This window comes from Prosopis cineraria, unplaced genomic scaffold (assembly GCF_029017545.1).
Source record: "Prosopis cineraria cultivar Desert tree isolate PC_DT_omini unplaced genomic scaffold, ASM2901754v1 PC1, whole genome shotgun sequence".
Classification (NCBI taxonomy): Eukaryota; Viridiplantae; Streptophyta; class Magnoliopsida; order Fabales; family Fabaceae; genus Prosopis; species Prosopis cineraria.
Window position 1 is genome coordinate 8,956,942 of NW_026555332.1, and position 14,677 is coordinate 8,971,618.

Here is a 14,677-nt window from a genome sequence, read left to right on the forward strand (position 1 = left end):
GTCCAGATTCTCCGAGTTTCGTGTAATTGGAGAGAGAGGGAAGGCCTCGTATGACATGGATGAGCGATTAAATGGATCCCATTTGGCTCTCCCTTTTGCTTAAACTAACATTAGTTCCAATTTAATGATGGGAACAAGATTATCTCTGGTTTAATTGTTCAAGGTGCAAAATCTATCCAATATAAGTTTAAAGTTTGAATACCTCCTAAGCCTATAATTTAAAATTCAAATTGGCATTTAAACCTTTTTTTCAAAGAACATCATCATCGAAAAATAAAAACTATCATCATCATCATCAATATTCAATATCAAATGTAGACGTGTTAGGCACCTTATTCACAATTCATGAACACCATATTTTATTTTACACTCTGCACCTACTCTAATGAAAAATATTAAAGAAACTCCATAAATATCGTTCCATTAGAATAGTAAAATAAATAAATAATAACTTTGGGTGTTTGATATTGATATCAACAGTGAGATATGCTCAATTATAAAACAAACATTATTTTGAGTACAATTCCATCTCTCAGCTGCAGAAAGATGCTCATATAGCAGCAGTCAGCGGATGGCAAAATAGTCAACAGCTTTACCATAGCACCAAACTATTTAAAGCTGCAACTCTTTCCAGTATTCATTTCAACATGGTGAAGACTTCATGAATAAAACTTCATATAAAATAAATAGAAAAAGGTAAAGAAGCATGGATTTTGTAAACGAGACTAACAGAAGAAGATTGAGTTACACAGCAAAGGTAATCATAAAAAATTCTGTGAATCCTCATTTTACCCAACAAAGAGGGTTGCCCAACTTTGAAGAAAGTTCCTCCTCGTACTCATGGTGCAATTACAAAAAGAGGCTGCAAGAAACACAAGTATTTCAGTTAGAGAAATGAACCATTTATTTAATTATTTGATTTTGGACCAAATTTAGATGCAGCTTTTTCCATGTTTGCTATCAGATTCTCCAGTAAGACTAAAATTCTACCATGTAGAATAACCTTAACCAGTCAACACTCAACAACTTAATGATAAATTGTATAGAATACCCATATGTTACAATTTTATCAAAATATTTAATAACAAACACAAAGTACTTTATTTTACAAGTCTCATTTATTGATTTGTCCTTTCTACAGTATGGAGAGAGAGAGAGAGAGAGTACCGAATCTACGCTGACTGATTTCCCATCTTCCAAGAGTATCTCGACTATGGTGCCTGATTGATCAGCCTGGGAACAAAATAGGCAAACACGTGATGTGAATTTTGGTCTTTATTTTAGCCACGGGACTATAGATTAAAACACTTCAAAGAGATGAAAATGAAGTAAAACAGAAATCGTATAAACCGTTCCTTAAGTCTGCTTTAATAGGTGCCATACTGATAGGCCCTTTTTATATAATAGTACCATTAATACTGAGTAAACCCGAGTAAATGGAAAAGCAAAAGAGGATACAGGGAAAAAATTAGAACCAGTAACATGCAAGAACAGACGAAAAGACAGTAGACATACTTCAATCTCATTCATCAGTTTCATAGCCTCAATAATGCATAAGACCTGGCCTTTCTGCACTTTATCTCCCACCTGAAGCAGCAAGAAGTTAAATAAGACTATTCTATGTGGTAAAAATAATATACTATGTTGATAATGACATAGTTAAATAATCATTAGCATATGTAAATTGACAAATTATAAGAAAAACAAGCACAACATTCATGTATCATAATACTGATGCATACCTTGACAAATGGTGGTTCACCAGGTGCTGCACTTCGATAAAAGGTTCCAGCCATTGGACTCTTCAGTGGTGGATGAGATGAGGTACTTGCTTTCCCTGGTGAAGGTGAGGCAGGCGCTGCTTTTGAAGGTGGAGGGCTTGCAGGAGCAGGAGCAGCAACTGGTACTGGGGATGGAGAAGGAAGAGTGGGATAAGGTAAAGATGCTGGCACGGGAGCTACTGCTGTGGTTGGTGGAGGCTGCAAAGCTTCCTTTTTCCTTATCAAGAGCTCATAGTCTGATTGCTTAAGTTGCAACTCCACAATATCTCTGGAATCCACAAGCCTGCAACCATGGAAATGATATGTCTCTAACATGGAAATATGGAGACCATGAGATTGCATGCAAATGTCAATTGCTTAGTCTTACTTGACAAGATTAGATACTTGATTCATGAATGCAGAAATTGAAGCTGCATCCACAGAAGTGCTTGGATCAGAGAGTTTCCCATCATCTTTCTCTTGTGATGATGCAACTTCAGATCCGGTGTTAAGTATGGGTGCAGAGTTTGAAGGATCTTTGACAGCAGTAGCCTAATGAAAAGCAGGGTAAGAAATACTGGTACAATCTTGTAAAGAATTTATTTGAATATGATAATTGAGAAGATTTCATGATGATTTTCATCTAAAATACATTTCCTAGAAGTCTGACCTCATTCGGCTGCGCTTGAAACCTCAAGGAAGAAAATTGCTTTTTGTTAAGGCTCTGCAGGAGACAATCACATAGAACAGCGGAATATTAATAATCCATAACATAAAGCTGTAAAGTCAATGAAAATGTTTATTTGTATCCAATCAATTAAAAATCATCATCAAACTAAATGTCATGTCACTGATAAATCATGATTTTTTTCAATTTTATGCACACGGGATATTATTTAAGCACTGATCTACTGGTGCGGTTCCTGAATGCATATTTCTAACAGATGCGCTCACAAATCTGTTGAATAAAATCCAAAATATGCACTTCACTGACTGAAATTATTGCTGGTGATAATACGCAGAGAACTCTGCAGTAATATAAAAATTTCAAATTCAACATCAAGCTTCATGGCATCGAAGCAATGCACGTTACTGCAAATATAGTTTTAAATTTAACATTGATAACCTATAGCAGAATTGCAGCCTAATATTATGCAAGACCTATTTAAGTTTCTAGTTTCATACAACAGAAGGCCATTTGTGATGTTCAAAAAGAAGCAAATTCAAAATACAAATTAGTCCATGACCATTCAGAAATCCCAGGGAAATGGGGCATACAAAAAGTATGGCAGTAATATCACTTCTTCAATATTCTTTTAGCTGAGGATGTTTCAAATCAAACGTTATATTTATTAACTCTTGTTAGAAATATTTTAATTCCCAGGGACCACTATATAAGCCATCCGTAATAAGTGAGATGCTGAAAAAGGTTTCCAATGAAGATGAGTTTTTGGAACGAAAGAATAGCTCTTTTCCGTTTATCAAAACCAAGGGTTCCCTAGCCTAGCGTGGAATTTTGGTTAATACTCATTCATCATTCTGATAATGATGAAATAATTGAAGTTTTCTTTTTGGCCAGGATGGAATAATTGAAGTTAGCACAGACAGTAAGATAAAGTTGAAATGCTAAAAACGAAAATAATTTAGCCTCAAGGCACTCAAATGCCCAAAGACGAAGAACTAAAATTATATCCTTCTCTGTCTTCCATAAAAAGAAGAGGGAAATGCTAAAAAATGGGATTCGGAAGCAACCCCTAGCTTCTTCATCATATTATTACTTACTACTTCTATAATCAGAAGATAAAATATCAATAACATAACAAAGCATAGCCATAGCCACAACATTAGCCAAAATAGGAACAAATCGATGATGAGGTATTCATCAAAGCCAGACACATAATTAAAACTCAACATTGAATAAAATCATCAGATACCCGAGTCCCAAATAACGCTGGATCAGATTGGCACGGCTTCAAGCTCAACCCATTCTGAAACGACAGAATCTGCTTGCCGCGCTGCGGATTCTGCCAGCCGAATCCTAGATGGAGAGGAGAAACACATTTGGGGCAGGGGACAGTAAACGAGGCCATTGGAACGAAGCCAACCCGCGAACCTGCTTCCTCGTTGTCCTCAGCTCAAAATGGGTAGCTGATCTCTGCAAAGGAATGAAGAAAGAGGCGAAAATAATAAAGAAGGAGGCGATGAGATCGAAGAGAAGAGGAAGAGTGATGTAGAATACGAAGAAGGAGGAGGATGAAGAACAAGCGTAAGCTATAGAGGCTAACTAAACAGTGTCGATGATTCCAATGTAGCAGTGAGTGAATATAGCTATCTTTCAACGTCACTAGTTTAAAGCGTTGAACTAACCTGGAACGATATAGGCTTTGGCTTACTGGTTTCTTGCATTTTTTTTTTTGGAGCAGAGAGAGAGAGAGAGAGAGAGAGTTGCTCCGACTTCGGTTAAGTGGGGCTATGGTCTTGAAGATGGACGGTGATAAAGGACGCTGGGTTTGATGATCCAACGGCTACTGCTATCATTGTTAGGTGGTCTTGCAGGCACATCTCAAGGGTCTGGTTTGTCTTGCCCTCCATTTTGCGGCCAAGGGTTACTGTATCACATAATTAAATCTGCCTTACATTTAGTATGTGACGGTAATTCAAATAAAATTACTTTTAATAAAAAATACATATGGGTGATCGAAAAAGAGTCAAATTGAATGTTAACTAAAACAGATTAGCTAATCTAAACTTTTATAATTTAAATGGTTAGACCAATGATCAAACAAATAAAATAATAATTAAATAAAAAATAATATCAAATGCATATGATATATATAATATTTATATATAAAAAAGAAATAAAATAATAACAAAATGATGCAATGTTAGGATAAATCAATAATATTATAAATTATAATTTTATAATATGTCATATATAATTGAATTTTGGTTAAATCAAGTATTGCAAGTAAATTATCTATATTTGCCCATATAACTATCAATATCTTATCAAAAAAATGGTTTTAAATAATATTGTACTTATTGGAGACAATCCTATTGGATGCATTGTTAGGTATTAAATGTAGGCATCTTTTTCAACGGTGATTTGAATATTGGTTCACCATGTGAAAGACTAGAGACTAGCCCCTTCCGTTAGACTTAACTCTTGCATTTTTTGTAAATAAATTATGAGTATTACATTAAATTTTATAAAGAATTTTGCATTAAAGACTAATGAGATGAGTGTTAGAAATAGAATTGGATGCACTCATATAGATATCGACAGTTATGAGACTAATTCTTAAAGGAATCCAAGCATCATTTAAGAGATTGTCATCTCCCTTGTGATGTTCTCTATGCACACCTATAGGAATTAAACTCTAAAATGATACTTAAGGGGCTAAGACTGCTATCATCTGTATCACACCCACTTGGTTGAGTAATGTAACTTTTAGGGAGAATTGTACCAAGGACCCTTAGAATGGACATATTTGCAAATAAGGCCCAAATATTTTGGGTATGTCTCCACAAGCCCAAGAGCTTATTGCAATTAAATTCCTTATTAAATGACCCAATTACCCCTTGCATTTTCTTCCCTTCCTCTTCTTCATTGCTCTTCCTTCTCTACCAACTGCCATTGATGTGGTCCTTCGTGGTTCATCCTACATCCTTGGCTTTTCTTCATTTGTGGACTTCAACTTGAGAATCCTCTACAATCATTATATTATATGTATACTGTGCGTTGAGATCTAAAGTAAAGGAAAGATTAGTGTAGATGAATTCTACAGAATAATAGGACTAGACAGTTCCGACATCTTTTAATTACAATAGAGAGAGATAGAATGATTGGTTTTATTTAAAAAAAAAAAGGCATAGAGATAGCATGATTGGAATTTCATTAAGGTTGTATGTTTGATTTGATTGAGGCCTAAGCTTTGTTCAAACTTTGCATCTTTGACAAGTACCTGTTTCCTAGCCCCACCATGAATTCAACTCCAGTATTAGCAAATGCACAAAGCACATGCGGATCCACATTATATAGCTTCACCTTGGTGGAGTCGATCGACTTTATCAGCTGCGCCACAATATCATATATATGAATGCATAATGCATCGAACAAGCGGACAGAGGAATGCACCAACATCTAAAGACATGGTATTAAGGTCTCCCTGATGCTCTGTTTAGATAAAAAGAAAAGTTGAAAGAAAAAAAAATAAAAAGAAGAAAAAATTAGAGAGATAATATTATCATCCTTTTTATTTGGATGAACAAGAGAAAATGAGGAGTAGCGAAAATAGACAAATGACATAATGACAATAGTATCCTTATATTAAAATATATTATTAGGTCATGATTGTTATTAAAATAAATTGAAGAAAAAAAAGACCATCTAAATATGTTAATACTAAATAATTTGGGAAATGAAATTAACTAACATTAATAAAAAGATAAAAAAGAAAATATACAAATATTGATTTATTTTTTAACGGAAAGTCTTTCATCACATTATTGTGTTTATTTAAAAAAAGAAGAAGAGGTAAATGTGTGTGTGACATTTCTAGTCCAGAGACAATGTTAAAAGGAAGGGAATAAGAATTTTCTTCTCAAAATTTCTCCACATGTGGAGAGAAAAGGTGAGAGGAAAAAGTGGTGGGACTCACTCTTTATTTTCTTTTCAACTTTTCTTTCCTTTCAATTTTCTCTTCCCAACCAAATATGAAAAAATGTGTTTTCTCTCCTTTTTTCTTTTCTAATTTTCTTTCTTTGCATAATTTCTTCCCATCCAAACAGGAGGTAAGAGTAGCTTTTGCAACACTTCTCATTTCAGGATCAAAGATCAGAATAATAAATGAAAGCAAAGGCCAATAATCTTAAGAAGGTATGAAAATGGTAGCTACCATAATAGCCACCAATATACCATTGCCCACATAGAACATATATGTAATAGAAATACTAAAAGGAGGAACTTGAAGGTCCAGGAGGTTGATAAGAGTTGGAATGCTTGAAGAAGATTTCCAGCAAACTTTAAGAAAATAGAAACAGCTAGAATGTGTGCATGCATTGTGGTCACTGATGTATAATTGAACTCCACCATTGTCAGTACCTTCATGGTCAAACACCAAAGTGAAATATGGCAACAAAAGTATAGCAGCAAGAATGGTAATTGGTTCCTTATGTTGATTAGTAATGCCAAAAATGAAAGAGCATTCTTGATACACATAATGATAAACTACAGAGGTTCTTTTCCATCCAACACCAAAACCCAAAGCAAATGATCAATCCTAAATCAACAAATTGGAAAGATAGCAAGAACATAACCTTTACTAGGGCAATAGATTAGTAGACATTTCAAATTGATTACAGTAAGCTGGCTCCACAATAAACATGTTGAACTCTAGTTTTGATAATTACAAAAAATAGAGAAGTTTGTTTTTGCATATAAGCGTTATTAGCAAATTTAAGGAAATAAGGTTTAAATGTTTATACTCTCTTAGTTTCTTTAACCTTAATTCTTTTCTATTATAGAAATAATTATTTGAATTATTTCTTATCAATGAATTAGTTCAACTTGAATTAAATAGAATTAAATCTGTTGTTGGATATATTCTTGAACATACTAGTATATGTCATGCATACCAGTATGTCAATGTCCTACCCATATGTATCACTTCTACCTAAATATCTAAACCTTATTTGATCTTGACACTGCTACTAATATATATGAACTTCTATCAGAAGATGTTCTTCCTGCCTAAATGATTGAGCCTACCTTGTGCATGTTACTTCTATTAGTATGTTGGACTTCTACCCAAATGTCTCACATCTATCTAAATGTCCAACTTACTACCCAAATGTCCTACTTGATTCTCAACATAAAATTTCTACCGATATGTCTCTGTTCTACCCAAATGCCTCTTTTCTACCCAAATATATTTGGAGCTACTGGTATATGACTTTAAGAATCAACTTCTTTTACATAAATCATTCCGGTATTACTCTCTTCTACTCGTATGAAGCTCTTCATTGTTTACATTAAAGCACTCATACTTCTATTAGTACATCTACATTTCTACAAGTATATCCTTAAAGAATTTAGCTCTATTTTTTTGTGACTTGGACAAAGCATCTCAAAGCCTTTCTAATCTTTAATCTTTTCTACTTCCAAATCTTGTACTTACTTTCTTATCATCCTAGAATACTCTTAAATGCAAGCATGGATGAATTCAAACTCCTATTCATTTCTTGATTCATCCTTTCTACCTGTATGACTTTGCTCTGATGGTATTACCTTCTTTTACCTTTTGTTAGAGCATTTATGTATACAGCCATTAACACATATAAATAATGGATATTATATGATACGTTGATATATAGATTTATATTGATGCTATCAATGTCAACATATAAATAAAATAAAAATTGTTGGTCATATTTTTAAATTAAAATTAAAATTCATTGTTTTGATTTTATAAAAAAAAAGCTTTTATAACAGTTTAAAATTATATTTTAATTTAGGGAATGACTAAGAATTTCAAAAAATATTAACTTATTATTGCATTATTCAGACAACCAAAACAAATCTCCCAAATTTCTCTCACGTTCAAGAGCCGAAAGAGTATGTTTTATTTGATTGTAGGGGGGTTAGTTCTCAAAATTTGTGATGAGTTTTAGCCCAGAGTGAAAATAAATCTTGGGCTCCATTAAAAAAAAAAATCCTTTTATGAATATAAAAAATAGACTCTACCAACAGCAAAACTTCTCTCAGAGATTTATGACAAATAATAGACCCCTTTCAACTAGTTGAGATTCTTCGACCAACAGATGTTGGTTTTAGTGAAAGAAACTATAACTTTTTAAATATGAGATTTTGAGTTTGAGTTCTTATGAAAGCAAAAATCACATTTGAGACTTAACTATCTTCTAATTAAACTTAACAATGCTTGAATATGACTCGATTAAATAGTTATGTAGAACAAAAATTCTTATGAGATTTGAAATTTAGTTGAATTTACTTCTCTTGTAATTGATCCCTCCATGTATGGGCTGGCACGGACCCTGAACCTGGAAGAATTGTGCCATGTTATATTGCAGTCCAACAAAGACATAGTTGTAGGCTCTATATCCAATGCATTAAGATGTATTTGTATTTGAATTCTTACCCTTTTCTCACTTACCATTGCGCTTTTTTTGTCCCAAATTATTTCTATAATATATACTTCATTTTCCTTTTAAAAAAACTGCTTTTGTGTAATTGGACCGTTGGTTCTTTATAAAGGGTAAATGGCATTTGAGTACCTTGTAAAAAGTTATATACACTTTGGTACCTATTTAAAATTGGTAATCGCACATAGTTGGGAATCTCATAAAGGTGGTTATAGTACGAAAGTGCTCATCACTTCAAAAAGAAAGTATGAAAGCTTTTATAATTTTCTTACAAGATATCCAAAGGCTATCCTGTTTTAGCATAATATAATTGTTGGCTTAATGATAATGTGTTTACTCATTATTTTTTTAATTCCTCACATTAAATATAAACATCTCTTTTAATGGAGATTCAAATCTTCGCTCACTACATTGTACTTAAAATTTCTTAATAGAGTAGAGATTGAAAGTTCAGTGTCTAGTGGAGTTATTACTAAAGTGCAAATAGTTGTCCCGGCAGTAGATGACATTTCATTTGAGTGAAGGGCCTCTAATGGGAAAGTAATATAACAAATGTGGGTATACTTGGTTAGGAGTTGGTACATAACTCACAAGATCATGATATTAAATTTTGCTACCCACATAAAGACTTTATTAATGGGTGATTTATAGGTACTCTCTGAATATAGAAGTATGTTTTGACTCTGGTAAGCTTTTAAGACTCAACTCACCTAAACTTTTCTTCATAAGAAAAAATGGAAAGCAATAATCAATTAGTGGTTACAACTTTATTAGTTGAAAATAAAGAAGTGGTTCGTTAGACCTTTGAAGGTGACAAATAATAATAACAATCAAAATCTTAAATTATAAAAATGATATTGAAGGACTTGAGTACTTGGCTGATATCAAACTACAAATACTAGGATCAAGATGACTTTTGACTTTGTTGAAAATGTAGTGATTTCAATAATTAAAAGTTTAAATAGGAAAATCAAAATCTGAATTGTAAATAAGAAAACCTCAGTTAAAAATTTAGAACTAAGCTTCTAATTTTTAACAGTTGCCATGTTTCGTACCGATTACTAGCATTTTGATAGTTAACTTTTATCTTTGATCAACGAAGGACTTGAGTCCTTCAGTGTCAATATTAGTATTTACAGTGTCTCAGAGTTCGTTTTCCTTGTTCACTTAATTGGACTCTCCTTCTTTGTTATTATTATTATTATTTTATTTTTGAGTACATTAATTGGACTGTCCTTTATCACAAGTCCTTTTTTTTTCCCCCTGAACAATCCTTTTATCACAAGTCCCTTTTTTTACCCTGAACAAAGATAGTTAACCTCCAAAAAATTCAATCAATAACAGCTAGTTTTTCAATTATTTTTTTTAAAATAAATTATAAATATTAATTCAGTAAAACATTTACAAATAAAAATTTCGGTTACAATTAATAATTAATTAATTGTTTTTGATACAAATCAATTAAAAATTTAAATATTTTATCTGCAACTGAAATTTTTGAATTTATGATTACCAAAATTAATATTTTAAATTTGTTTTCAAAAATTAAATTGTCAATGATCTAACCATAATTAATTCGATCTTTTAAAACTATACTGTCATTAATTCAATTTTCTATGACCCAACTATCAGCAAACTATTTCAAAGTTAACTAGGCATAAACTCCAACTTCTTCATAAACACCATTTCGTCATTGTCTTCAATTGCCGTGCAATTATTTCAGACATCAATGGAATTCAAATCTCTTATGAATATAGTTAATAATATAAAAACAAAAAGTACCACAGTTCATTGTTCGTCAATATCTCACCTAACCTGCAACTGAGAACTACTAGATGAAATTATGGGGAAAAAAATCATAACCATAAGGAAAATCCATTTCGAAAGTTGAAACAAGATTTAGAACAACACATAGACTAGACATTACATGGCTAGTCCGGGTTCCTCAGCAGCAAGTAAACAAAGCATGTGATGAGAGAGCTAGCCAGAAGCTGTCTTCTTTTGCTGGAATATGACTGCAAAGACAGGAACAGCAACACCAATGCTGAAGGCACTGAACACAGCAAGAGACATCTTCAATGGACGATACTTCATCTTATCCAAGTTGTACATGTGTTTTGCATGCAAGTATTCGGGCTCGTCATGGCCATGCCCATGTCCACCACCCATCGTCTTAACCCCGGTGGAATGGAAACCTCGGTTCACTGTTACAACAAGACTGTCTGTTTATTCGGGCTTGCCAACATGAGTAACATCAAAAGAGAAGATGATTCCATTTCCATAAAAGGGGAAATGGGTCCATAAGTTTTATAAAGGAAGAAGAATGATCATAATGCATGTTAAATAGAAAACCTTGCTATGTATGATGTGTTCTGTCCGTATAATTAGGATCTTGCACGAAAGAAAAGGAACATGGCAGCTTGTTCCCGTGAAAAACAAAAGGAAACTCTGTCTAGCAAAGAACATTACAATCCTTTAGACAGTAGTGAGATTTGGCGCCAGTTCTATTATGGAACTACAAAATGACCAAACTGCAATGTGGATGAAAGTATCAAATGAACAAGAAAACAGGAGATTTTCAACTCTACCAACCCAAGAAAAAGTTAGAGTCTATTATTATCATGTTGAGCATTGAATCAAGCAGCAAAATATAGATTAGCATGCTAAAGTCGTTAGACTAACCCAATCCCAAGAGACCCATTATGATTTCCAACTCAGAACAAATTAATTTTCCAATCCAGTTAATAGTCTCATGGCCCTTGGATGTGAATATCCCAACCTCACTATATGTTGCCACTGCAATTTATCTTGATCTAATTTTTTATTCCTAGGAGAGTCACTTCTTTCGTATTAATGGCTCTTCTGCCTTCAAAGTCAAAGCTTCCAACATTATGCTTTTTTCCTTCCGCACTCGAACTCACCTTTTTGCTTCAATTCCTAGGGTCTCAACTCCAGGACACAAAATGAATCTCAGGTGTTGTCCTGGCTTTAATACTTCACTTATATATAGTCTTGTGTATTGGACAGTAATTCATGCTTTTCTCTAGATTCACAACCACTACCTGAGGCAATGAGTAATTTGAGCATGCTTCTGTCAGTTATGCAATATGCTACATGGTCCCATCAAATTCTGCCTAATTATGTGTCCACATAGACAGAAGAAGCGACTTTATCCTCAAATTTGACCACCTAGATTCCAGAGATTGAAGTTCAAAAAAAGCATTCTTAAGATTTTCAACTTCTCTATCTGAAAAGACGTTCTATCACATATCAGTCTCTTTTAGATGCCAAAGAACTATTGATTTGCCATAATTGTATCTAAATCATCAAGCACGGGTAACCACCTTCTCCTTATTACCAATGCCTCAAGGTTTTCAAGGGATTTATGTTTTTCACCATTCAAAATGCCCACTGTTTACCTAGAGTCCTTCCTCTCTGGATTCACTAAGCTCCCTCCCCTCCTCAGGCACAAAAACAAAAACTGACACTGGCATAACAAGAATGTTAACCTTCCTCTTGCTCCCCTTCTAATTGAAGGCAAATTAACCCCACTATGTCAGGAAGTCAACTTAGAGTTTGAGAAAAAAGATCCATTTTCACGACCAAACGTCTTTAAAATAAAACCTTTGGCAGCAACAGGAACCAGCCATTGTATTCCACAACTTCTAAAAAACAAAGCCAATCACTTAATGTGGTCCCCTTTGTTGTAACCTAAAGCATGCACCATATGAATAAAGTACAAAACATCTGAAGTACAAAACACCTATCTGATTAGCAAAACTGCAGATTTGGTGGGTTAATATACCATGCTGCAGTAACTTGAGACAACCCATACCCACCAGCACACGATTAACTATTAATACTACATGCTCATCATTGTTTTGCCATTCACCAAGGCTCTTTAGTACTTTACTTTTCAAAAATGTTTTCCTTCCTTCAAGGTTCAAAAAATATGTGCACTCTTTGATAAAATGAGTATCAGTTCTCAGTGACCTACAACAACTGATTTCTATCTATACAAAATCACCTGCAATGGAAAAATCACTCAACAACACTTACTGGAGGTTATACTTCTTTACATAACCTCCAGCATGTGAATGACTTCAGGCTTCTTTTAATGAAGAACCAAGATAGGTTACAATAATTTTTGAACGGGTTTTCTTGGACAGTACAAATGATAAAGCTTATCAACATTCATATCCAACAAAAACTGTTATCGTACTATCTATATAAAAATCATCAAACCGAAATGACATGACGTCTGGGCACATTTTAAATTTCTAGAATGGTAGACAGTCCCTTATTTTGGTCTTGATATCATGTAACTTAACATCAAGCACAGTAGTTAGGAGTTAGATCTTAATTATCAGGGGAGCATGTCAGCAAAATTGTAGAATTCCTCATACAATTTCGCTCTAATGTTACACGAGATTCAAAAACCTTACATCAATTTTCATTGAATTCACCCTAAACATTCCAAAAGATAGTTGAATTAAACTTAGATACAAATAGTTAAACTCTTGCATTAAAGTTTTCTAATTAAATTATGACAAGTATATGATTTTTCAATTGAAACAAAACGTATACGTACATATTCCATACACTTAAAAATCATATATTCATTCTATTTTATCAGGACAATTTGATAGCAAAAATATAACAAAGCGCGTGTACTATTTTCAGAATAATTTGATACAGTCCATATCTCAAGGCAGCAATTATTACATTTTGGCAATTTCCCCACCATGAACACCTTACGAAACAAAACAAAACCCAAAAGCGGAAAAAACGTATATCAATCGTGTCACAAGGTTCTCTGTTATTACCTGAACTTTAATCCTAATTTCAAATCAAAATAGCACAAGTAAACAAAAGCCTCCATTTCACCCCAAAAAGTGTAATGGCAAACAAAAGTACTCAATTCAATACATGATAGGGGGTCAGGATATTCAAACAGAAACTTAAATTTGATGATTGATCCATATCATTTTTGAACAGCTCGCTAAGCAACCAAAAAGCGAAGGGATTACCCACCGTGACGGCGGCGTGTGGGTAGAAGCCAAACTGACCTGACTTCGAAAGCAACGAGTCCGATGAATTGAGGAGCCTCGCCGCAGACCGGAACCTACTGTTCAACGCCATGGCAACTGGTGCGAGGTGAGATGCAACAAAGGACGACGCGAAAATGCTCTTTTCTGCACGGCTGCTTCTTCGGCGAGCTTCTTTCGTACTCGTGCCCGTTTTCTAGACCAATCGAACGCTTTCGGCCTTTTTTTGTCTTAACGGACCGGACTAAACCGGACCGCGTCAACCCTTCTGGTGCAAACTTTAAAAGCTCTGATGGTATATTTGTAATTTCGTATGGCACTAATTTAAACTTTAAAAGCTGGCATCCAAAAAACCAAGAAGAAGAAGAACAAGCATTTACAAATATAATATATGCATACATATATATATATATATATATATATATTAATACAGATTTACCCTTTAAATTAATAATATTTTATTTTAATCTCTTAATTTAATAAAATGTATTTTCAATCATTAATAAAATGCTAATGTTAAACTTTTAAATATTAGCAAAATATTTTTGAAGATAGCCATATTAGTTTATTTTTTTAAATAATCATAATTTGTACAAAAAATTTGTATGAAAAAATTATCATTTGAGCTTAACAAATATCGAGATTAGAGGACTAAAAAAAAGTGCAATTTTTCTTAGGGTCAAAGAGCATACATTGTCTCCTAAG

General features: G+C 33.5%; 1 protein-coding gene across 4 annotated transcripts; it reads right to left on the reverse strand.

Annotated features, from left to right (window-relative positions):
* Positions 1–437: 437 nt before the first annotated feature.
* Positions 438–4,162, reverse strand: LOC129285928 (biotin carboxyl carrier protein of acetyl-CoA carboxylase, chloroplastic-like). 4 transcript variants are annotated; one of them, XM_054921938.1, is made up of 8 exons: positions 4,128–4,162; positions 3,695–3,915; positions 2,431–2,484; positions 2,149–2,312; positions 1,743–2,064; positions 1,516–1,587; positions 1,168–1,233; positions 438–862 (listed from the first exon to the last, which is right to left on the reverse strand). In XM_054921938.1, the coding sequence occupies exons 2-8, from the start codon at positions 3,848–3,850 to the stop codon at positions 839–841; spliced, it is 858 nt and encodes a 285-aa protein (XP_054777913.1). In that variant the 5' UTR covers positions 3,851–3,915; positions 4,128–4,162; the 3' UTR covers positions 438–838. The 4 variants fall into 4 exon arrangements, with proteins under 4 accessions (XP_054777913.1, XP_054777896.1, XP_054777904.1 ...); XM_054921921.1 differs by lacking the exon at positions 4,128–4,162 and adding an exon at positions 4,046–4,100; XM_054921929.1 differs by lacking the exon at positions 4,128–4,162 and adding an exon at positions 4,000–4,021.
* Between the last annotated feature and the right edge of the window lie 10,515 nt (positions 4,163–14,677).